Genomic DNA, 26046 nt, shown 5'->3' with positions numbered 1-26046 from the left:
CTTTGTAATAATTTTAAGTTTGTGGAAGATTTAGCAATGTAATGTTCTGTTAGTCTGAAAAGTATCAGACATGAGTAAAATAATCACATGCCTCTCCATAAAAATGATTTTGGGGCGGTGCGGTAGCCTAGTGGTTGAAAGCATTCGCTCATCACGATCGATCCTCACAGTACAGCATGTGACCACTTCCATTTCTGCTGTGTCCTGCCGTGATATTGCTGTAATATTGCTAAATGCGGCGTACAAGTCACTCACTCACTTCATATTTCGGGTGTCCCCCGCCGTGATATTGCTGAAATATTGCTAAATGAGGCGTACATCTCACTCACTCACTCACTGTACTTTTGTTGATCCATTTCTCTGTTGCCCAGATGTAACAGTGTATCCATGCCTTTAGTTTACAAGTATTCCGATTTCACAGATGCCAGGCAGTTACAAGAACAAATGCGGCCCTGGGGTCAGGGACCTGGGAGGACTACTAAGCTTATATACTGTAGACCGACAGGAACATGAAGATAGACACGGATTCCTGAATCGTCATTTTGTATTCGAATCTCGAATCTGCAATTTCAGGGGAAGGTATTGTGAAGAAACTTAAACTTTTATTTAACTTGCAACCAGTTAGGTCTCTGTAATTTGATCTTCAGAAAGAGCTATTGTGGATCCAGTTCAGGAACATAAATCTATTAGCGTGTGGCATGGCGATGGGCTCAGAAACCGAAAACAAAAACTTTAAGAAAGACGGTGCATCCGGCAGCGTTTATTGTTGTAATCTTCTATTTGATCAGTTATAGTCTGAATATTCAGTTTGGAGATATGAATATGCATACATCTTTCGTCATCAGTCAAATTCTTTGTAACGTCAATGATGGATTCAGGAATGATGGCCACAGACTGAGCATTACGTTAGTGATGAAGATATCGATTGTGCTCTTTGAAATTGAATTGTATGGATAAATTCATATGGCTATTGATGATATTTCTGCAAGAGTTCATGAATTAATAAGAATTTATGCATACAAGAACAATATACAATTTTTATTGTATTTCGACTGAGTGATCGCCATTATGTATTTAATGATAAGTATCTGTTTTTTCATGAATTTGATTGTGATGGAATTGTATGTGCTTTGTGCGTGGTCATGTAGGATATAGAAAACATTGGAAGGATCATGGAAATTATTTATTCCAGTAAGGTAAATGCATGATATTCGCTGTTTGGGATGTTCAACGCCACCCCGTGCCACATTCAAGCTATACGATGACTGACATTGCACCTGGACAAGACAATCCAGTGATTGATGCTGTCAGCGATTCATACCGTCGGGATCTCTAAGCACGGTATCACGTGATCGGGTCTGCTATCCGATCCATCAGCGACCAGAGTCAGTTTGGTGACGACATATCCTAATTTGGAATCACGGGTTAAGGTTAGAGCATCCCAACATCTGATAATTGTATAACTCCACAGTACAAAGTCACCATCGTGCTATCAAGGTTTCCTTCTGCACCCAGTAGTCGCCTCTTACGGCAAGCATAGTCGCCTTTTGTTGCCAAGCATAGGTTGTTGAGGGCCTATTCTACCCCCGGACCTTCACGGGTCACAGGTGAGATGAACCAGTCACAACCACATAAGAACAGGCACGAGTCACTGTTCAACGTAAGTTCCTTGTGACAAGCAATAGTAAGAGAACTAACAGGATACTATACTACCCATCAAAAGTTTAGACTCTCTAGTGTAAATATAGCCACTTACGTCAGTCAACTGTTTTACACTAGACTTTGCCAGATGTTACACGGTGTTTAATTACACACTGTTTGCACATGAAATTATGTATTGTAAAACAAATTAGTAAGGTTGAAAAGATTGTCATGAGTTCAGTAAAGGACGAATCTCTGTGAAAATTGGCGATTTCTTAACAAAGCTTTGCATCCAAGCACAGCTGTTCACATGCACGGTGTTGGCACGTGTTTCTCATAATCCTCATCTGCATAAGGTTTGCAGTTGGTTCCCCCAAGTCATTGGAGAAATTCATCTTTGATGTAACCATATATCTGTACAGGATATAGTGACTGGTTTATGTTAATCTTAACTTTGGTGGGTAGTATACATAACGAGCTGAATCAGCAAAACGTTGGGTAAGATCACTAAGATGGGCTTTGTCTTGGAGAAAACTTGTACCCTTTTCCATACACAGCAGTTAGAATGAGGATGAGAACTCCCAGCATAAATGTAAATCTACACTTGTGGACAGCTTGGTTTCATTGGGCGTTGGCAAATAAATGAGAAGTGATTACTACAATCAAGGTTATGCCATCTGGTATTGGGCAGTAGAGCTGCCGTCCACACACCTACGCAATGTTGTGCCAAATTATAATCTGGTTCATTTTTGTCCCAGAACGTCACGTCAAGGCCACTACCGTCGGTCCAGCTGAAGTTGTAAAGTCCTCTAGGGGCAACAGCGCCAAGCCAGATTGATTTATCTACAAATAACAACAAGGTTACTGTTACTGCGGAAATATTCATGTAACTATGTAACACGTACACCGTGGTGGCATACCCGTAAAGATCCGGGTGAGAATAGTCGATGCTTGTCGCAAACGGTGACTGACGGGATGACATATATCCCGTATCCCAACTGACGTTGTCCAGACTCGATTATCTACAGACCGTCGGCATATCACTGGAATATTGCTGGTTGCGGCGTTATACTAATCCAATCAATCATACCCTGTAGAACTAAACGGCATGTTCAATTACCTATATTGTTATCTTTCCCGTATAATCAGTTCTTACTTTTATGTAACACTATATTGCCTTGTGTTGGCCTAACGACTTTTCTTTCAGTTAGAGGCGGTGGGTAGTCTAGTGGTTAAAGTGCTCGCTCGTCACGCCGAGGACCCGGGTTCAAATCGCCACATGGGCACATTGTGTGATGCGCGTTTCTGGTGGCATTGCTGAAATATTGCTAAACGAGACGTAAGACTAAACTCACTCACTCACTCTTTCAGTAGCGGGATTCACACTTACGATGTGTGCGACCCATCTCATTGATGAGGTCGTTGATGCCGGCGCTGTTTACTTTGACCAGGTGACTGCCTTCTTCATTACACATTTTGTTGGCATCAGACCATTTTGCCCCTGAAGAGTAGAACTTGTAGCAGAGGTCCAGATCTCGGCGCCATTTGTAGCCACTGGTACAGTCATCTGGTGAAGAACAAGATCTTGCGATGATTCACCCACTTGCGTGACAACAGAAACTAGGACGGGTTCAAGGATGTATTCCTGCTATATGGCGGCGGTCTAGTCTAGATTAGACAACCCAGTGATCAGCAGTATGAGCATCGATCAAGGCAAATGAGTTACGATGGGATATATCAGCCACGTCGACGAGCCCGACCACCGGACCTTGATGTAACTTTATTCAATGTTGTCAACGACACGAGAGAAATTTCATTCATCAAATGTAAGGCGTATAATATTGAATGTAAACTGGGATAAATATGAGGAAAGTGCAAGATATGTTGAATTCCTAACCAACATAACAGAGGGGGTGAGTGTTTTGGGTGTAACAGCGCTCTGAACACTATTCCATTTACGGGGACCTTCGGGGACCGGTAAACGTTATCGGTGTGAACCGGGACTTCATGTTTTCAGATACGAAATGGTAGCGCCGAAAATAACTGGTACATCCGAAATCTAACTGACCAGGGATAGCGTCACTTCTTCAGGAATGTTGAGAGTGGGTGTGTAAGTTTAGTTTTACGCCGCACTCAACAATAGTCCAGCTATACGGCGACGGTCTGTAAAGTAATCGAGTCTGAACCAGACAACCCAGTGATCAACAGCATGAGCGTCGATCTACGCAACTGGGAAACGATGACATGTGTCAACCAAGTCAGCGAGCCTGACCAACTAATCCCGTTAGTCGCAATATAGCTGGAATATTGTTGAGTGCGGTGTAAAACTAAACTCACTCACTCAGTCACTCACTCAAAGTACATCAAAAACAAACGTCATATCCCTAGAACCTATTCCATGCTATGTGTGTTATAATCTGAGATAGTTGGACGACCGTAACAATTTACTGTACCTGTGACCAGTATGACAGGTGTGCTGTACAAACAATCATTGAAGCTGAATTCATTGAATCATGCATTATAACTGTCAACAGTTCTACAGTAGAGACTGGAGCAGACAATCCATTGATCGTTACTTTGATAATCGATTTCCCCAACTGAGATACTATAGCCTGTCTGAACCATGTCAACGAGTATGACCACTAAATCCCGTTAATCGCCCCTTACAACAAACGTGGGTACTTGATGATCTGTTCTAAAGAGAAGGCTCGCCAAACCAGGTATCTAAAGATGCTTGGAAACTATTCGACATACCTCTGGTCCATACGAAATAGCTCACATCACGTGTTGTCTTTGCCAGAGATTTTTCTTCAATCGGTCCTGTAATTGGCTGACAGGTGTTGTTAGTTTTGTCGTAGAATAACGAGGAACAGTTACGCTGGTAGAAGCAGTTAGTTACACACTCTCCCAAAGAGAAGACATGTGTGCCTGCAGGAAGGGACACCATGTGCAACCTTTGGAACATCAGCAGCATTGCTACTTCCATGTCTGATTCAACAGTGTCAACTATCAAACCGTTCGCTCATCTACGTGATGTATTCCCGCCCTTGACAGCGACACGTGATGTACCACGGGGTCATTATGTTGCAGCCAGTCAGAATTTGTGCATTGCAATGTAATCATCTATATAACCCTCGTCAGGCGTGCCCGTTATTGGCAAGTCTGCATGATATATTTAACTCATTCACTCACCCATTCACATATTCTGGTGTTTGGTTTGAAGGATTAGCTTCAATGTTTCAGTGGGAAATAGGCTGTTATGAATATTTTAATTCGCCAGATATAATGTCTTCTCAAGCTACTTAATTGCCGCCACAAACTAAACATTGATGCAGCAAGACTGGCTCTTCTCATTAATACATAATGTTCCGTGATTCTAGTTTGCTGAAAAAAAAAAACAGTCGTTAGTTTGTCGACGTACCTCAGACATCCTGAATATAATTTGAAATTAGGATTCCCAAAGTCATCATTTGACTTTCACTGAACTATGAGTGCTTTGAGACAGAAGCTTTAGTGTTAGTCGTCAGAAGTACATGCTACTTTTACTCGTGCAGCCCAAGAACTGTGTTACCTTTAACAATACGAATTTGATAATAATTTCATCTGCTAAGATGCATTATTTACATATCGTGTTCAGACCAGATGTAAATCTTGTCGACTCATGTGTGAAAAACTGCTTGAAGGGAGCGCGGTGAGATGTCAGGCTTGTGAACTTAGGGTGCTGGGATCGAGCCGACTTGTGACCCGCTTTATAAACCTTGGAGTCAACATGGAATATTGCTAAATGCGGCGTGCATCTCACTCACTCACTGTACTTTTGTGGATACATTTCTTTTTTGCCCAGATGTAACAGTGTATTCATGGCTTTAGTTTACAAGTATTCCGACTTCACAGATGCCATACAAAAACGAATGCGGCCCTGAGGTCAGGGACCTGGGAGGACTAGTAGGTTATATACTGTAGACCGACAGCAGCATGAAGTTAGACACGGATTCGTGATTCGTAATTTGATATTAATCTCGAATCTCGAATCTTCAGTTTTTTCATATCCGGGATTTTTCTTTTGGAGAATCTACACTCAGCGTTCTTTATTAAGTATCTGAGCTCTTATTATGCATTTCTTTTACACATTTTTAAATTTGGAACTTCAGAGTACTTGTGACTATACTCTTTGCACCTTCATTTGTCAAACGTATCTATTCTCGACCGTGCCTTGCACCCTCGGAGATAGGCAACGTTCCTGAACCTCTTTCCTGCTTGCTGGCGTCAACCGTCGATGACGATCGAAGAAAGACGAACAATGTCGATACGTCACTTCACCCCCTTCTAATGTACTAGATACTCTTTGTGTACCTGGGGAACTTAAAAACAGAAACAACCAAACTGCAGTTTTCGGTATTTGAACATCATGCAGGTCTGAGTTTTCTTATCATTGGGGTGTCGGCATTTGAATGTCGAATCCGTTGCTAACTTTATATTCCTTCGAGAGACACCGTGTTTGTCGAATTCATCACTTAAATAATGTACATGTAATCGCATTGTAATCAGAAACTTTACGTAGATGTAAGACATGGAATGCTCTGAAGACAGTATTGTTCATATCGTTTAATACATAGATGTGCCGATTACACAGGTGGGAAAAACCGTTTTCTTACAACAAAAATGCCTGAAAATGTGGAAGTTGCATGAGAACTGTATCGATACAAATGACCCTATCATCTAGAATCGAGCATAGCACCTTGAATAAATTCAGGTGTCATGTGATGTGTATGGTGCGGACACCAATGGATGATATTTAAGCAAGCGTTGACGTCTACTCGCCTCACCTTGTACCATCAATGACAGACCCGTGAACATCCGGGTTCGAATGGGTCTTCAGTAACCAATGCTTGCCGTAAGTAAGGCGAGTAACAGGATCGAATGGTCAGGCGGCTCGCTGATTTGTTTTACACGTGCCATTGTATCCCAACAGTGTAGATCGATGCTCATGCTGTTGATCATTCTATTGTCTGGGCCAGACTCGACGTATTTACAGACCTCTGCCATATCGCTGGAATATTGCTATGTACGGCGTTAAACAACAAACCACCTACCCAACCAACATTTAATGACCAACCTTGGTCGTTGATAGTAATATGTGATAAGATATGTTGCTCCTGACTTCCAACCAGACAAGCTGTTCAGTATCTTCCTGCAAATTCTGCGACCATTGAGAGATACGTTATAAGATAAAGGAAGAAGTCAGAGTTAGTAGAAGTTCTGGTAAAATGAATGAATTTCATGAATTCCACAGAGTGGAAGAAATGACTTAAATACATTTAGTGGAATCTTGGTAAAGCGTCTGATCAGAAACTTTGAAGATTATGCGGGTACTGATGGCCGTGGGTGACGGGGAAGGTAATGTGAAGAAGCTTAAACTTTTATTTAACTTGCAACCAGTTAAGTCCCAGCAATTTGATCCTCAGAAAGACCTATTGTGGATCCAGTTCAGGAACATAAATCTATTAGCGTTTGGCATGGCGAGGGGCTCAGAAACCGAAAACAAAAAAATTAAGAAAGACTTCGCGTCCGGCAGCGTTTATTGCCGTGTTGTAATCTTCGATTCGATGAATTATAGTCTGACTATTTAGTTTGGAGATATGAATATGCATACATCTTTCGTCATCAGTCAAATTCTTTGTAACGTCAATGATGGATTCAGGAATGATGGCCCCAGACTGAACATCACGTTAGTGATGAAGACTCTCTCTTTGAAATAGAGTTGTATGGATAGATTCATTTGACTATTGATGATATTTGTGCAAGAGTTCATGAATTAATAAGAATTTATGCATACAAGAACAATATACATTTTCATTGTATAGCGACTCAGTGATTGCCATTATGTATTTAATGATAAGTTAATATCTGTTTTTTTTCATGAATTTGCGGGATGGATGGAGTTTGTAATGGAATTGTATGCGCTTTGTGCGTGGTCGTGTGGGATATAGAAAACACTGGAAGAATCATGGAAATTATTGTTTGCAAGTAAGGTAGCTGCATGATATTCGCTGTTTGGGATGTTCAACGCCACCCCGTGCCACATTCAAGCTATACGATGACTGACATTGCACCTGGACAAGACAATCCAGTAATCGATGCTGTCAGCGATTCATACCGTCGGGATCTCTAAGCACGGTATCACGTGATCGGGTCTGCTATCCGATCCACCTGCGAACAGGGTCAGGATGGTGACGACATATCCTAATTTGGAATCCCGGGTTAAAGTTAGAGCATCCCACATCTGATAACTGTATTAATCCACAGTACATCGTGCTATCAAGGTCTCCTATTGCTCCCTGCAAAGCCACTCATGTGGACATCCTGCTAGAATGGGATCTGCATGCTAGGTGTTAGCCCCGAATGACTCAGTCTGTTATGTCTATAATATATAGGCATAATTTAAATTCAGTCCACATTCTATTACAAGTTGGAGCTGGGTGTTAGCTGTGAAAATATTTCCTCATAAACCCGAAGACACAAGTTGGAAGTTTTAAAAATGTATTTCCTGTAATAACCAGCCCTCACGTCCCTGGTATACTGCTATAATGGTAGAAGTTAACATATTGAATATGTGACAAATGTCTTTGACACGTTTCTGAACATTACGTTGTTGTTAACGTTAACTTCTTAGAAGCCTTTAAAGAATTGTGGATGTATTTGACAGGTGAGATGAGTGAGTGAGCGAGTTTAGATTTACACCGCACTCAGCAATATTCCAGATATATGGTGGTGGTCTGTAAATAATCGAGCCTGGACCAGATAATTCAGTGATCAACAACATGAGCATCGATCTGCGCAATTGGAAACCGATGACATGTGTCAACCAAGTCAGCGTGCCTGACCACCCGATCCCAGTAGTCGCCTCTTACGACAAGCATAGTCGCCTTTTATAGCAAGTATGGGTTGCTGAAGGCCTATTTTTCCCCTGGACCTTCACGGGTCACAGGTGAGATGGACCAGTCACAACCACATAAGTACAAGCACGAATCACTGTTCAACATAAATCCATGTGACAAGCAATAGTAAGAGAACTAACACGATAGTACACTACCCATCAAAAGTTGAGACTCGAGAATGTAAATATAGTCAACTAGTCAACTAAACTGGGTGTTGCCAAATGTTACACGGTGTTTACACATGAAATTATGTATTGTAAAACAAATTCATAACTTTGAAAAGATTGTCACGAGTTCAATAAATGATGAATCTCTGTGAAAATAGGCAATTTATTACCAAAGTTTACATCCAAGCACAGCTGTTCACATATACGATGTTGGCACATGTGTTTCTCATGATCCTCGTGAAATTCATCTGCATTTGGTTCCCCCAAGCCATTGGAGAAATTCATCTTTGATATAACCATATATATATGTGTGCGTGCGTGCGTGCGTGCGTGCGTGCGTGTATGTGTACGTACATAATATACAGTTACTGGTTTACGTTAGTCTGAACTTTGATGGGTAGTATATGTAACTATGTATAACCCTTTTGCAGACATATCTGTTAGAATTAGGATGAGAACTCCCAGCATGAATGTAAATCTACACTTGTGGACAGATTGGTTTCATTGGGCGTTGGCAAATAAAAGGGTGCTGACTATGACAACCATCGTTATGCCATATGGTATTGGGTACACCTCCCGTCCACACAGCCACGCAGTGTTCTGTCAAATCATAATCTGGTTCATCTTTGCCCCAGAACGTCACATCCAGGCCACTACCGTCGGTCCAGCTCCAGTTGTAAGACCCTGTAGGGGCAGAAGCACCAATCCAGATTGATATATCTGCAAATAACAACAACCTTGTCAACACAGGTCTTTGGCAGTATATTAGGTTACCTGTTGGCAAGATATACTGTCCCAACTGAAGCAGATTTGTTTAAATCCTTTGCTGCCTAAACGCCATGTTTACCTTGGTGACGTTGTCCAGAACGACCTTAGTAATAAGGTGGCCGTAGCTGCCATACCCTAACATCGACTTCCGACAATCGGAGGCTTAAGGTTACTGTTACTGCGGAAATGTTCATGTAACTATGACTGACGGCGACTGACGGGATGACATATATCCCGTATCCCAACTGACGTTGTCAAGACTTGATTATCTCTCTAATATTGCTGAGTGCGGCGTTAAACTAATCCAGTCAATCATACCCTGTAGAACTAAACGGCATGTTCAGTTATCTATATTGTTTTCCTACTTTTATGTGACACTATATAGCCTTGTGTTGGCCTAACGACTTTTCTTTCAGTTAGGGGCGGTGGGTAGTCTAGTGGTAAAGCGCTAGGGCGTCACGCCGAGGACACGGGTTCGAATCCACACATGGACACATTGTGTAATGCGCATTTCTGGTAGTATCGCTGAAATATTGCTGAACGAGACGTAAGACTAAACTCACTCACTCACTCTTTTAGTAGCGGGATTCACACTTACGATGTGCGCGAGCGATCTCACCGATGAGGTCATTAATGCCGGCGCTGTTTACTTTGACCAGGTGACTGCCTTCTTCATTACACGTTTTGTTGGCATCAGACCATTTTGCCCCTGAAGAGTAGAACTTGTAGCAGAGGTCCAGATCTCGGCGCCATTTGTAGCCATTGGTACAGTCATCTGGTGAAGAACAAGATCTTGCGATGATTCACCCACTTGCGTGACAACAGAAACTAGGACGGGTTCAAGGATGTATTCCTGCTATATGGCGGCGGTCTAGTTTAGATTAGACAACCCAGTGATCAGCAGTATGAGCATCGATCAAGGCAAATGAGTTACGATGGGATATATCAGCCACGTCGACGAGCCCGACCACCGGACCTTGATGTAACTTTGTCCACGACACGAGAGAAATTTCATTCATCAAATGTAAGGCGTACAATTTGTAATGTAAACTGGGATAAATATGAGGTGTATATATATACAGGGAATAATGAACAAAAACAACAGGAACTAACTGGGCAGCACAGTATTAACATGTGGAAGCCATAACAATAGACTGCATACAGAAGCCAATAGGGATGTACAAGGCAGGGGAGTATGGACATGTTTATACAAGAAGCTGTATCGAAACGTCGCTCCACCTGAATAAATAAGTTGTTCATCCATAAAGGTGTGTCCCTATCTGATTCACCAACTTCTAAACATGCCTCTCAAAGAAGTTATCCGACGTCTACATGGAGACGTGGCAATCCAAACCATAAACTTCTTGACCCGCCTTGAGAAGAAACACATCCTATCAAGCAATCACCTGACATTCCTGATTAGATGTAGGGAACAAGTCATTCCTAGAGGACTAGAACTGCGCTCACCCATCCAGTCGACTCCAAACGACTCCTGGCCGAACGTATCAGACACCACCGGAAATCACCACCATCACCATCACCTTCATCTATGAACACTAGTCTATGCTTAGTACCTACCTCAGCCCCGAGTTATTCTCCACACTAAGAACTACCCAGACCACTGCCAACAACTAACTTGACGCTTCCACCAAGTCCGTACACATTAAGAAGTTCCAACAACTCACCTCTTCCAATAACTATGGAAAGAAAAAACCTTCTCCCACCACGAAGAACCTTAGCAAGAAACAGCTCACCCCACAACAAACCAGTATCCTTACCAAAGGACTCAAGTTTGTCCCCACCCCACCCAAGATCAACGCAGATCTGCTTATCTCCAACACAGAGAAGGGCCTGCAACAACTGGGCCCTGGATGAAAAGTGAACTATCTCCGCCACCAGATCAGTAACATCCTGCACAACACGGCACAACCGCAAAGACCCAACCTCACCAAAGCTGACAGACTGGCCATCAAACAACTCAAGCAAGATCCAGACATCATCGTCGTACCAGCGGACAAAGGCAGGGCCACAGTTGTGTTAAACCAGCCACACTACCATTCCATGGTGGACAACATGCTGCAGGACCCAACCACCAACGAGAAGATCAATAAGGATCCCACTGGAAAACTTCAACGACAACACAAGACCTGTCTCAAGAACCTGTGTTATAGTTATGAAATATCTGTGAACTTACATCGAAAACTCTCAGTAAAGCATCCCCGACGCCAGTACACCAGAGCAACCGTCAAAATCCACAAGAACCCTGTCAAAACTCGCCTACTAATATGTTCCTAAGATACAGTATTCTATAACACTGCTCAACACCCCACCCGAGTACTTGCCCCATTAAGAAAATCAACCAAGTCTTTCATTTTGGACTCTAGTCCATTTTGCAAGAAACTCAGTGAAATATCTGACCCTGGCCCCATCATCAGTTGTGATGTTGTAGACTTGTTCACAAACGTGCCACGAGACGACGCCCTCCGTGCCTTGCGACAGAGACTCAACAACCTTCGTGAACCCCTAGACACCAGCCTCACTATTGGCTCTATAATCAACCTAAGCTCAGTCTGCATTGAATCAACCTACTTCACCTTGTTCTACGAACAAATACATGGACTGCCCATGGGTTAGCCACCATCGCCTATTCCCAGCGAAATATACCTCACGGACCTGCAAGAGAAAGCTCTACTGACGTCACCTGTGAAGCCCATGTGTTGGCATCGTAAGGTTGACGACGCGTTTGTCATCCTCCACCCTGGCCAAGATCCAGACCAGCTACTGAACAGCCAACACTACCGCATTAAATTTACTATGGAACCTGAAACCAATAACGCGCTGCCATTCCTTGATGTCCTTGTGTCCCGCCTCCCTACCAACACACTCAAGACCATTGTTTATGTGAACTACCAATCCAACCATCCACCGCAGGTAAAGACTGGCATAATATCCACTCTCACCAGGAGAGCCAAGAACATCTGCTCTACCAATCTCCAAGAAGAATTAAACCATTTCAAAGACACGTTCACCGGCCTCAATGATTATCCACCCGAAATGCTCAACAGGACCATTGCTTCCACCCTATCAGCAACATCTACGCCACCAAGAACAAGAACAGAGCCAGCACCTATAAAAATCTCCATCCCCTACATTGGCAAGACTTCACACTAGATAAGCTCTTGAAGCAACAAGCTGGTATAGAGACCACATTCTCCACTCCACAAACTCTAACCAGCTATATGGCGACGGTCTGTAAATAATCGAGTCTGGACCAGACAATCCAGTGATAAACAGCATGAGCATTAATCTGCACAATTGGGAACTGATGACATGTGTCAACGGAGTCAGGGAACCTGACCTCCCGATCCCGTTAGTGGCCTCTTGTGGAGAAGCATTCACAAACTGTTGCTCTTTCCCACAAATCATCATCGCCACCATCTCAAAGCACATCAAATGCAAACGTCATATCGCTAGAACATATTCCACGCTGTGTGTGTTATGATATGAGACGGTCATAACAATTTGTTGCATCTGTACATGTGACCTGTAGGACAGGTGCGCTGAAGAAACAATAATTAAAGCTGAATGCATTGAATCATGCATTATAACTGTCAACTGTTCTACAGTAGAGACTGGATTAGACAATCCAGTGATCGTTACTTTGACAATCGATCACCGCAACTGAGATACTATAACCTGTATGAACCATGTCAACGATGGGATGCGGTGGGTGAGCTGGCTAAGGTGCCAGGCTAGTGATCCAGCGAGGTTTCGGTTTCGGGATCGAGCCCACCTGTGACCGGGTGTAAAAACCTTGGAGTCAACATTATGTGCTCTTTCCGTGTTGTCACAGCCCCTAGTGTGCAGCACACAAGCTTGGGGACTTAAAAGAACCCATGAAATCGTTGGTATATGATCAGAAGGTGGCCACATGTATACGTGCAAACACCCAGTTGCGGGTACAGCAGCGTACAGTGAACTTGGACAAAGTACCGTGGCTCCCAGTCCACCCAGCTGTGAATGGGTATCTCGTTGGGATGAGAGAGCCTCAATAAACTCGGTGCGCCAAATGGCAGCAAGAGTTGTATATACTGAGATTGAAATACGATGTGTTGTTGAGATTGACTTCCAGTAATCGAGGCAAAAATACCAGCGCCTTGAGCATGAACTAGTGCGTGGATATGTGCGCTATATAAATTTCCTATGTCATCTCACATCATATCACATCAACGAGTATGACCACCAAATCCCGTTAATCGCCTCTTACGGCAAACGTGGTTAGTTCATGATCTGTTCTAAAGAGAAGGCTCGCCAAACCAGGTATCTAAAGATGCTTGGGAACTATCGACAAACCTCTGGTCCATACGAAATAGCTCACATCACGTGTTGTCTTTGCCAGGGAGTTTTTCTCAAGCAGTTCTGTAGTTAGCTGACAGATTTTGCCAGTTTTGTCGTAGAATAACGAGGAACAGTTACGCTGGTAGAAGCAGTTAGTTACACACTCTCTCAAAGAGAAGACATGTGTGCCTGCAGGAAGTGACGCCATGTGCAACCTTTGGAACATCAGCAGCATTGCTACTTCCATGTCTGATTCAACAGTGTCAACTATCAAACCGTTCGCACATCTACGTGATGTATTCCCGCCCTTGACAGCAACACGTGATGTATCACGTGGTCATTATGTTGCAGCCAGTCAGAATTTGTGCATTACAATGTAATCATCTACTAAGCCATGGTCAGTCATGCCCGCTACTAGCGTGATTCACTCATTCACTCTCCCATTCACATATTCTGGCGTTACCACACACACACACTCACCCCCCCACCCCACCCCACCCCCCACCCCCACACACACACACACCTCTACCCCCTCTTGTGATGAGTCTGTCAGTTTGACACTACGACCTGCATTGAACTAGGACAAACTGGTGATACCGCACGCTAATGAATGAAAGAAATGCATGCAACAAAAAGAACATTCTTAACTGAAATATTAAGCATCATGCTTATTTTTCAATTATTGAAAATGTTTTCACAGACCACAAAGTTTCCATTCCAGATGCTTACACCCAGCATAAGATATCTGGTATATTCTAAGTAACATACACTCTTCAAAAAAAGAAACTATTCATTGGAAGTTCAGATGGATTTAATGAAAGTGAGCATATGTTAGGTCAACAAAATGAAGAAAAGATGACAGCAAGGTCATGTCAGCATAATACACAGCAAACAAAACCAACGTTAACGTCAAAGAAATACACGTTATGCAGTCACATTGATGCCTGGGGTCAGTGAAAAGTCAATAGCGGGTATGACCACCATGAGCGGTGATGGCAGCTTGACATTGCCTGTCCATAGATGCAATGAGGGTCCGAATCACAACCTGGGGAATGTTCTGCCGCTCTTGTTGAAGCGCCAAGGAGAGTGCCTAGAGTGCCTGAGGTGGTGACGTACACGGCGGTCAAGCTCATCCCAGAGGTGCTCGATTGGGGATAAATCCGGCGAACGTGCAGATTGCCTCATGCTGGAACTCACCACCATTGACGTTGATGAATGGGACAACGTGTGGCTGCAAGATCTCGTCCCGGTAACGTACGCCAGTTAAAGCTCCTGCCACGCGAACGAGTGCTGTCGTACCACCTTGTTGAATTTCCCCCCACACCATGACACTTTCTCCACCGAAAGGATCGACATGTTGAATACAGTTTCTGGCGTAACGTTCGTTCCGACGTCGATACACTCGGGCACGATTACGATTACGAGACGATTACGGACAGTCTGATCAGAGATTCATACCCGGAATCTGTGAGGTTGTAGTGAAGCGATCCCGTAGGTGTCGTACCCGGATGTACCGATCCTGAGCTGGTGTCGTTACTCTAGGTCGTCCTGACCTGGGTCTGTCACGGACATTACCGGTGTTGCTTCACCGTCTCCACAGGTTAGTGATGGTTAACCTTGTCACACCCATAGCCCTTGCCACTTGCTGCTGAGTATGGCCTGCTTGTAGACGTCCAATGGCGTTGTTCCGTTGTTGTTCTGTTAGACGTGGCATGTTGATGGTTGCACTGTGGATGTCTGAAGTATGTGACAGCAGTCCTTTTAAACCTTATTGGCAGCGACATCTTCATGATTGTTCATGAAGATGCAGGATGCACGTGCAGTTTGCTATGGCTTTGTTTTGGACGTTACGCTTCGGCATCATTTGGTGTTTGGGCGATAATGTGGTAAAACAAACAGCATGCCAACTTTCAAAACTCACAGTTACCTATGCCATAGAAATACTTTGATATTGTATTTTCACCATATTTATGTATGTATAGTTTCTTTTTTTGAAGAGTATATATAAGATGTAAATTAGCTTTAATGTTTCGGAGGGGAATAGGATCTTATGTGTGGGGGTAATCTCGATGTAATGTCTTCTCAGACTACTTAATTTGCCGCCACAAACTAAGAATTGATGCAGCAAGATTGCCTCTTTTCATTAATACAGTATGTTTCGTGATTCTAGTTTGCTGTAAAAGAGGTCATTAGTCTTTCAACGCACCTCAAACATCCTGAATATAATTTGAAATCAGGAATCCCAAGGTCATCATTTGGCTTTCACTGAACTATGGGTGCTGTGAGGCAGAAGCTTCAGTGTTAGTCGTCGGTACTTTTACTGGTGCCATATAAGCACTGTGTTACCTTTAACAATACGAATGTGATGCGAATTTCATCTGCTAAGATGCATCATTTACCTATCGTGTTTTTTCAGAGTAGATGTAAATCTTGTCGACTCATGTGTGCACGTTGGGGGTGTATTTGTGAACGTTGGGGGGTGTTTGTGAACGTTGGGGGTGTGTTTGTGAACGTTGGGGGTGTTTGTGAACGTTGGGGGGTGTTTGTGAACGTTGGGGGGTGTTTGTGAACATTGGGCGTGTATATGTGAACGCTGGGTGAGCTGCCAATGACGGGTATTACCACTTGAGGGCGCGCCAACCGATTTGACGCCATACACGGCGGTGTGAAGCTTAATGACATTCCTTGTAAGTTGCTGGCACATTCCCTGTAAGTCTTTAATTCTTGATCCCCGACACGACATGCACATGACATGTATGACTTCAAAGTCTGCGTTCGCCATCGCTGGTATCGATGTCGGCCATACAGAGCAGGCAGGTTGTCCTTCTTATAAATTAATATAATAATCGATAGTCAGAAAAATCAGTCCTAAAAATCAATAAAATATATTTTTGTTTGCAATTTTGTCCTATTTCTTGACTATATACTTGATAAATTATTAATTGCTATATAGCAAATAATAATGACATTTGGTGGCATGTGAAAAAAAATCATTGAATGAACAGGTCGCAACTCTTTTGTGTTTGGCAATATTTCCCGAGATGGACGAATTCTCCCAACGTATAGTTCTGTATGTCTCTTTCTATATCTCTATATCGCTGGAAATCTGTGGTAACGCAGCACAATTTACTGTGTTGATCTGACATCACCATCTACTATCAGTATTGAAAGTGGACAAAAGCCAACGTCTCTGCCAGAAGGCCAGTTTGTGTTACATGATACACTTTTCTCAGTACTTTCGGTCCAAATTGATCTCATTACTCTGGGTCCAAACTAGCCTCACTCCTTTGGGTCCAAACTGACCTCTTTACTCTGAGTCCAAACTGATCTCATTGCGCAGTCTTGAGCATGTTACATTGTCCTCTGACGTCTTGAGTGGAACCTAACTCACTTACGTACTGAGAAGACAAAGTCACAGCAAACTGTACACACATATTAGCTGTAAATATAAGTCACAGGTCCTCTTGATTCTATAGTACCTCCGAATTATTATTTGCGCATGTCCGTCATATGGGTCTCTGGTGTGTGTGTTTTTTCCCTCTTGTCTGACACCAGGTATAGTCGTATCTTGTCACGATGACGCACCACTAGGACCGTGATGATAACCAAGGCCAACACACCTAACAGAGAAAATCCAATGGCGATACCTAAAGTAATATCTCGATTAGGATCTTCAAATACAGGAGGACTTCTTGCTGATGATGATTGCCGTGTTGTTGTTGGTGGTGCTGCTGCTGTTGTTGGTGGTGCTGCTGCTGTTGGTGTCGGTGCTGCTGCTGTTGTTGCTGTTGCGGTGGTAGCATTTCCTTCTGGAGCAAACACATGCTTATCATTAAAGACAACTCAATAGAAAGCTATATATTTGCGCCTTTGTCAAAGTAGCTCGCTGTCTCAAGGAGACAATGTGGCCGTGTGATGTAATGTAACTTAATCTCCCAGAACCTTGCAGTGCAATGAAATATTTTGTAGCCGATTTCATCTCGTTTCCCTCCCGATTCATACAGTGGGTCGAATTTTATGTTGGTTTTAATTTTATTATCGTTTAGAGGACTTTAGAAACTCCAGTGTCTAGTGCTGACATGTCTATGCTTTGACTATTATTGCTAGAGTGTCTTGTTCATTGTGGACCCGTGAAGATCCGGGTTAGAACTGACCTTCAGTAACCCATACTTGACGTAAGAGACGACTAACAGGATCGGCAGGTTAGGCTCGCTAACTTAGTTGACCTAGTCGTGTAGATCGATACTCATGTTGTTGATCACTGGATAGTCTGGTCCAGACATTATTACTTTAGGACCGCCGCCATATCGCTGGAATATTGTGTTAAACAACAAACAAAGCAAGAGGCCTGTCCATTGTGTTATCATATAAGCCAGTTTTGTGAAGAGTGGAGGATGTATTAGCAATGCTGTAGTAATACATTCTTCTCAGTTGTACACACTTCCTTGTGTAATCAGGTTAACTGTGATTGTGGAGTTTAGGTTTCTTTACCTACACACCTAACAAGTGTCAAGTGCTGGTGTTCTGTAATAATAATAAAAATGGTGCTTACTTTCCAGTAGCTTCTGAACCCCATTACAAGTCAAGGTTTTGTTTGTGTCACAGATAAAATTCAGCGTGACATTTCCCAGGTGACGGAGTCCAGTATTGAATGTCTTGTCGTATACCGAGTCTGTCACATCACTGACGTTGTGCCTCATCCCCAGGGGTTCAGTCACATCACCAGTAGTGAGGTCAAAGCCAGTCTCCACAGAACAGTAATAGCCTGTGATGTCCACAGTCAGAGTCAACTGTGTTCCAGGTTCTAGGGAGTCGGTGTCAACGTCACTGCTGATGCTACACCGTGGTATTTCTGGCGAGAGAAGGGCATTTAAAGCTGATACTCATCCTAACTGTCTGATAATAATAAACATTACCATCAAAAGACCATATTTACTGCCGGAAGAACTTTCAATAACAAATAACTCAACATTGCGGGACTTATTGAGTGGCATTGCTGGTTGATATGATAGATCAGTGAGAGCAGATAATGCACACTCGACATCTCCCGTGTCTGTATGGTATTAGGTCGTTTTTAGCACTACTCCGGCATTACCACTGCGTGGGACACCAGAAACTGGCTTCGAACATAGCACCGATTTGAGAGTCGAAGAGTGAACGTTTACTTATCCCAGTGGAATATCCCCACCCCTAATAATAAACCGACTGTGTGTGTGTCACTTCAATAGGGTATTACTCGTGCGGTTGGGTCTTGTGTTGTTTATTTGCTCAATATTGGAAACATACTAGCAACATCGCTGTGGGGAACACCAGAAAAGGGTCTTCTTCACTAAACCCATTTGAGTCACCCTTTAACCATTAGTCTACCACACTGCTCTACGTGATATTCAGTCTTGTCACTGAGGGCGAATACAAGAAAACCACTTGAACTCTTTGAGACGAATTTTTGTCATGAAGATCTGTGATGAACCCAAATGAAGTACTTACTCATCACTGTCAGATGACACACACTGACAGGTACGGCATCTTCTGCAACAGCATCCAGCGTCCTCCACGTTCCAGCATCAGTCGTAGCCACGTCGGTTATCGTGAGTGTAGAGTATGTGTTATTATTCATGGCTCTGTATCCTGATATAGGGCTGCAGTCAGGGTTACACGTGACGACGTACAGACCATCACTGGGTCGCCTCCATATAAAACCTGTGTAGTTCCCTGTGCCACCAGTGATGCTGAACTCTCTGTTTAGTATGGCCACCCCTCCTTGACATGGAATGACACTGGCGGCAACACCTTGGATACAGAGGAAAGACAAGTATCGATGTCTGTGTTTGGGATGAGGAAAAAGAATGAACAGGTGTTGATATTAGTAAGTCTCTAATGTATAGACAAGGGATAATTATTAAACACGCATGGATGTTAGTAAGTCACCAGTAAATGGGACAAAGAGATAATGAATACACAAGTGCTGATATCAACAATTCTCTAATGTATGGACAAAAGTACTTGATAAACAGTTACTGATATCAGTAAGTCGCTATTGTATGGGACAAGGAGACAATAAATAAGAGTACTGACATTAGCCTGCAGTGAATGGGACAAGGCGATAATGAGTAAATAAATATTGACGTTGGTAAGTCTCTAATGTATGGGACAAGGAGTTATGAACAAATAGGTATGATATTGATCTCCAGTGTATGGGACAAGAAAGCAAGGAATAAACACGTACTGATATTAATAAACCCATAGTTTACAGAACAAGGAGAAAATGAATAAAAAACGTTTTGACATTAATAAGTCTCCACTGTATGGACCAAGAGGACAAAAAATAATCAAGACTTGATACCAGTAAACCGATCGTGTATGGAACAAGACGATAATAAATAAACTACAATCTATATCAGTAAACCGATCGTGTATGGAACAAGACGATAATAAATAAACTACAATCTATATCAGTAAACCGATCGTGTATGGAACAAGACGATAATAAATAAACTACAATCTATATCAGTAAACCGATCGTGTTTGGAACAAGAAGATAATAAATATGTACGTATTGATATCATCAAACTTATAGTAAAGGAAATCCAGATTTATGGATGTCAGCTTCTTTATTGTGAATAACACGGCGTTTCGTAGCATATGCTTAGTCTTTCATCAAAAGATAATAAATAACATGTACAAATAGTCATGTGTATGTAATACCATGTATTAATGTCAGTACACCGGCAGCGTATGGAAAGGAATTTATTTTGGGTTAAATACAGTAGAGCTTGCCTACTGCAGCGAAGGTGTTTTTCACGTGAGATTTGTGTTGAGCCACGTGACGAAGGTGACGTGGTGAGATTGAACATGAGTTGGGTCATACGAGGTCTTCGCACAACACGGCGAGCAGCTTTCTTAAGCTTTCTCTGCTATGAATCAGCATTCGGTTTCACCTTCACACTGTTCGGAAGACTCTGATGCATCAAAGACGAATCAGCAGAAGGAATCCATAGAAGGTTACGAAACATTTCAATTATTTAAAAATTATATGATTGCAAACTTAAGACACTTAAACGTGACATTATTGAAGACAGTGAAGAAAGATCATTCGCGGCGTTCAACAGGGCTCGTTATAAAGATTCAGAGATTCTAAGTTTTTGGAACCAACTTCAGTGTACATTTAATGCTAGTTGTTTGGACAAGATTGACACTGCTTTCAGATACATTAAGAGCAGCAAGTGTTCTGATTCTGTGGGTATTCTCCAAGCTCTTTCTTCAAACATTTCTAGGAGGAATAAGTATATCCGTATAGCGGATCGGTCACCATCTGTTTGGGCTGTTGTAGCTGAACTAGAGGGAGATGATATTGCCTCTGGATCCGAGGAAGAACGTAGATTCGACAAAGCTGAGAACACAGCCCTGTGCAAAAGACGTGCGTCCTCACTGTGTCGTCTGCTAACATGGTTGGTGCTTCTAGGGAATCTACAACAGGTCAGAGCTACCCATTTCGTTCCATAGTCAAACAAGATCCAGCTCCCAACCAGCAGTGTTATTTCTGTGGCGGGTTCAGCCACTGGAGGGTCGCCTGCACTACGTGCAGTCCTGCCAGCTCCGATTCAGTCCAGACCAACCAAGTTGCAGTTGTCAAGAAGTACAGATGACACTTCAGGTAATCAAGTTTCTTTAATAAAAGAAGTTACTTCTTTAGTTAGTGGAATAGTTTGTATCATTCCTGAGAGTATTCTTAAAACCTGTTTTAGGCCGAGTTTCTGTGGGAAGTTGCAGTTCCGACGTTCAGGCGTCATCAGTCAAGAAAACCAAGACACGACAGAGGGATGTTGCCTGTTCTCCAGATTGTGACATTGCTAGTTCTGCAGGCTTAGGGGGTAATGACCTACCTTCTGAGTTCATTCAGCTAAGGTCTTACGAGTTTGAATCCGAATCTTTGTGTGTCGTGAAAGGTCACATGCAATGTAAAACACAACTTTGCAGATTCTGATACCTTTCGGTATGCAGTTACCGAAACAAATCATCAAAAATGCCAATTCGACCTATAAAGTTGAAAAAAACGCGATGAAAAAAAGCCCGCGAAATCGGAGTTCAAACGATTCACTAAATTTCCCCCAGCGCTGGGGAAAAAAGTGGTTTCAACAGCTGTGCTGCGCTGCGCCCATAACGCATGCGTAGTGAATAGGTTCGCGGAGCTTGAAACAATATGCATGCCCGGAGTATGAGGTCGTGAGCAGTAGTCTAATCTTGGTTGTGTACACAAACAAGTAAATAATCTACTCGTTACATAAAAAACCTTGTTGATTGTGGGAAGCAGCCTCTGTCTCACAGAAAGCTCAATGTCTGGTTTATTGACACCTATGTGTCTGCCTGTCTGTCTGCTAAAGACAATATGCAATACACAGCTTCAATCATTGACCACATTTAAACTTAACACCTATCAGGCTATACGCCATAAACAAAATAAATTGATTTATGACTCGTGCACCCGAGTCCTGTCGCTGCCACATTATGTAATTAGGTAGGCATGATACTTGTACACATGACATGTTTTTATGTCTGTTGTTTGCAAAGAAACTACACGTACATCCATTTTTCCCGGATGACTGGATCTAACGGAAACTGGTGCAATCTCTTGTCAGTTTCAAGTCCTGCTTTGTACTTGGAGGAATGACAGACAGTTTCCAGTAGTTCACCATCTCTGCTTAGATGATTTTTGATTGGATCGAACGGAAATTCAGAGAACATGTATTTACAAAACCAAACATCTCTACATACATTCTTTATGGATAACAACGTCTTAGAGTGTCTATGATTTTTGTTTGACAACGGCATATGAATCCATGCTGAAACGACGCATCTAGTACAATAAACGAAGTTGTTATATTTTGTTGTTGTGACAAACAATGTACGAAATCCCCCTGTAAACCAGCAAAACAGAACAAAGACAAGTCATAAAGGTTCAAATTATGTATTATTATGCAACGAGAGCAAGGTATACAAAGTCACAAGTCAATTTCACAATACACATTTCAAATACAATATAAGTGAGACAAATTCTAAGGCAATGGGTCACAAAATATATTTAGTAGCAAACTCACCAAAGTCTTGATGTGAGAGAGAATCAACTATGCAGAATGTAAACACAACGATCGGTCTGACAGTGGATAATATAGGTCAGGCGTTGACGGGTTTTGATGATCAAGCGTTGGCAGTGATGTATGCTCCAGTTAATATGAATGAGTGTCGCCCTCAACACGACCACCAGCCTTTATATATATACTAAGTCATTTCACGAAAGTTCGGGCACATAGGGCACTCGTCAACACTGTAGAATGCCCTCGAACAACTAGTAGCAGATACGAGGGGATGTCAATAAGTTTTCAGCCTGGCATAGAAAAACACAAAATATTGGTATGAACCACATTTATTTTTCAACATAGTCCCCTTGTGAGTAAAGACACTTGTTCCATCTTTTCTGCCAGTCACTGATGCCATCTCTGCAGAAGGCGCCATTTTGGTCCTCAAACCAGAAGCAGCAATAAGCTCATTATCATCCTGAAATCTACGACCATGCATGTGTTTCTTGAGATTTGGGAACAAATGGTAATCACTTGGTGCCAGTAGGGGGGATGCGGCAAGATTTCGTACCCGCATTCCTGGACAGCAACGGCTGCAACGCGAGAGGTGGGTACTGGAGCATTGTCTTGATGTAGAAGAATACCACGTCTGATCTTGCCCCGGCGCTTCTCCTTGATTGACTGTCGCTCTTGCCTCAACAATTTAGCGTAATATTCCCCATTCATTGTTCTTCCTTTTGGTACGTAATCTATGTGGATGACGCCTTTGTTATCCCAGAAGACTGTCGCCATTACCTTCTACACTGATCTGGAGGCTTTGAACGTTGTTTCCATTCCATGAATTCTTGTTTGCTCTCAGGATCATAGTGGTGGATCCAGGTTTCATCACAGGTTACTAGCCTAAAGTGAAAATCGTCTGGATTCTTGGTGCATCTGCTTAGAATGGAGGTGCTTATGGTGACCCTTGTTTGCTTCATTTCATCTGTAAGCATTCTTGGCACCCATCTTGCGCACACCTTAGACATGACGAGATGTTCATGAAGAATTGTCTCGATGGATCCGTGTGAAATGCTGTGGTCTCCTCTAATTCGTGGATTGTGATTGGACGATTTTCCAGCACAAGTCAATGCACTATGTCAATGCTTTCCTGACTAGTTCTTGTTGCTGGGCGACCTGGACGGGGGTGATCTCTAAGACTCTCTCTACCATGCTGAAATTCATTGACCCATCGTTTGATGGTAGCAGATGAAGGGGAAGACTTCCCATAAACTGCTGAAAGCCTTTCTTCAATGTTCTTCGCCGAGTTTCCTTCAAGAACTAAAAACTTAATTACTGCTCTATACTCAATTATATTCATTTTCACTGCCATGAGGGGGGTCTTTTTCTGTCAATGTGAGCTGTTCAGTAACTTCTGAGAGTAGGATACCAAAACTTATATATCACACCAGCTACACCCCAAGGTTCAATGTCGTACCATAGGCTGTGACACCGGTGTATGAAAAATGCTCAAGGCTCAAAACTTATTGACATGCCTTCGTAAATTCCGGAAAACCAGAATCCTAAAAGTGTTGACCATTTATTAAACGAAATGTGACCCATCGTATTTAATATTCAAAACACTAAATGTTGAGACCAAATAATAATTATTACTGAATTAATTACAAAATATACAGAAAATACACACTCGTAACACCATAAAGAATCTGACTTTCTTCTGACTCGCCAATCGGAAGCCGTCGTTACACTTGAGTGCACATTCACCCGCTATGACTGGGTTCGGTCTCCCGAGGGCTTCGTTTCGAGGGAAGTAAGCTCAAGTACAAAATATTGCACTTTTGAATCGCGATTGTACGCTTATAATTTTGTTTATTTGTGTTTTTACAAGCGGCAATGTATATTATGTGTCATGAATAAGTGATAACTGTGTTTTAATTATGTTTGATTTTTTGGTTGCATGTGACCCTTAAGGAAACATGTTTCCTTTAGGGTTAAAATTGGAGCTCCTCATTTTGTGATCGAGACTATAACCAATGGTTATATCATTTCTTTCGTTGACAGTCCTCCTCCATCTTTTTCTAAGAATAGCCAATCTGCTTTTAGGAGCGGCACTTTTGTTGTAGAGGCTGTTGAAGAACTTTTAAGAAACAATTGTATTGTGGAGCTTGATAATCCTCCTTTAGCTGTAAATCCTCTTTCAGTAGCCATTCAGCGTTCAAGCAAGAGGAGGCTTATCTTTGGCCTTAGGTTTTTCAGTTAGTTTGTTTATGAAAAGAAAGATTGTTTTTGAGGGCTATAAAACAGCCTTGGATTTTGTGCAAGATACAGGTTTCATGTTTAAGTTTTATTTATAATATGGTTATCATCACATTGACATACACTCTAGTCAACAACAGTACTTGGGTTTTGCTTGGAATGCTAATGGCATCATAAGGTACGATTGTTTCACAGTTTTGCAGTTTGGGTTAACATCTTCACCTTAAATCTTTATCAAGTGTATTCGTTCTCTAGCTACATATTGGCGAAGGCAATCTATTGATATAATAGCGTACCTTAATGATGGCTTTGGCTGTGCTAGATCCAAGGACTTGTGTTTTAGTCATTCTGACATTGTTAGAGATACTCTGGAACAATCAGGTTTTATCGTTAATGCTGTTACTGAGTTTAACTGGCTTGGATTCACATGGAATTTAGATACTAGTATTCATTCTATTCCTGTCAAGAAAACAAAAGTTATAGTGTCTAGTTTTTCAGCATTCACATCTGTTTTGCCCAGCTGCTTTAGCAGGTAATGTCATAGCTCGTACTCTCGTTTTTGGTTATGTTTGTAGACCTTTCACAAGACATATGTATTCGGAGGTCCAAAAGGCCTCTTCCTGGATAGATTTCTTAGGTTAGAAAATTGCGATTGTGTCTATGAATGGCTGTTTTGGAGAGACAACCTACGTAGTCTAAAACCATGAGTGTTGTCTACTATTATCCAACTTATGCTATCGGCGTTTTCAGATGCAAGTGACGTAGGTTGTGGACGTTATGTTGCGGATTCTGATCATGTGTTTCAGTATGTCTGGGACTCTCAAGAGAAATTTTGTAGTTCCAAGTGGAGACAATTTAAGGCCAAAG

The 26046-nt window shown here is 42.4% G+C and overlaps 1 protein-coding gene across 1 annotated transcript; it reads right to left on the bottom strand.

Annotated features, from left to right (window-relative positions):
• Positions 1-15437: 15437 nt before the first annotated feature.
• LOC137258243 (uncharacterized) lies at positions 15438-21748 on the bottom strand. Its single transcript, XM_067795845.1, has 5 exons — positions 21736-21748; positions 19340-19642; positions 18405-18704; positions 17473-17661; positions 15438-15589 (listed from the first exon to the last, which is right to left on the bottom strand). The coding sequence occupies exons 1-5, from the start codon at positions 21746-21748 to the stop codon at positions 15438-15440; spliced, it is 957 nt and encodes a 318-aa protein (XP_067651946.1).
• Between the last annotated feature and the right edge of the window lie 4298 nt (positions 21749-26046).

This window comes from Haliotis asinina, chromosome 1 (assembly GCF_037392515.1).
Source record: "Haliotis asinina isolate JCU_RB_2024 chromosome 1, JCU_Hal_asi_v2, whole genome shotgun sequence".
NCBI classification, from domain to species: Eukaryota; Metazoa; Mollusca; class Gastropoda; order Lepetellida; family Haliotidae; genus Haliotis; species Haliotis asinina.
This window is presented reverse-complemented; position numbering and strand designations above follow the sequence as displayed.

Excerpts from the sequence above, each read along its gene's own strand:
- LOC137258243 (XM_067795845.1), bottom strand. Across the intron at positions 18,705-19,339 it reads GTGTCATCTGACAGTGATGA|AAATACCACGGTGTAGCATC; the intron begins GTAAGTACTTCA and ends TTCTCTCGCCAG. Across the intron at positions 15,590-17,472 it reads CATTGGATTTTCTCTGTTAG|ACATCCACAGTGCAACCATC; the intron begins GTGTGTTGGCCT and ends CACATACTTCAG.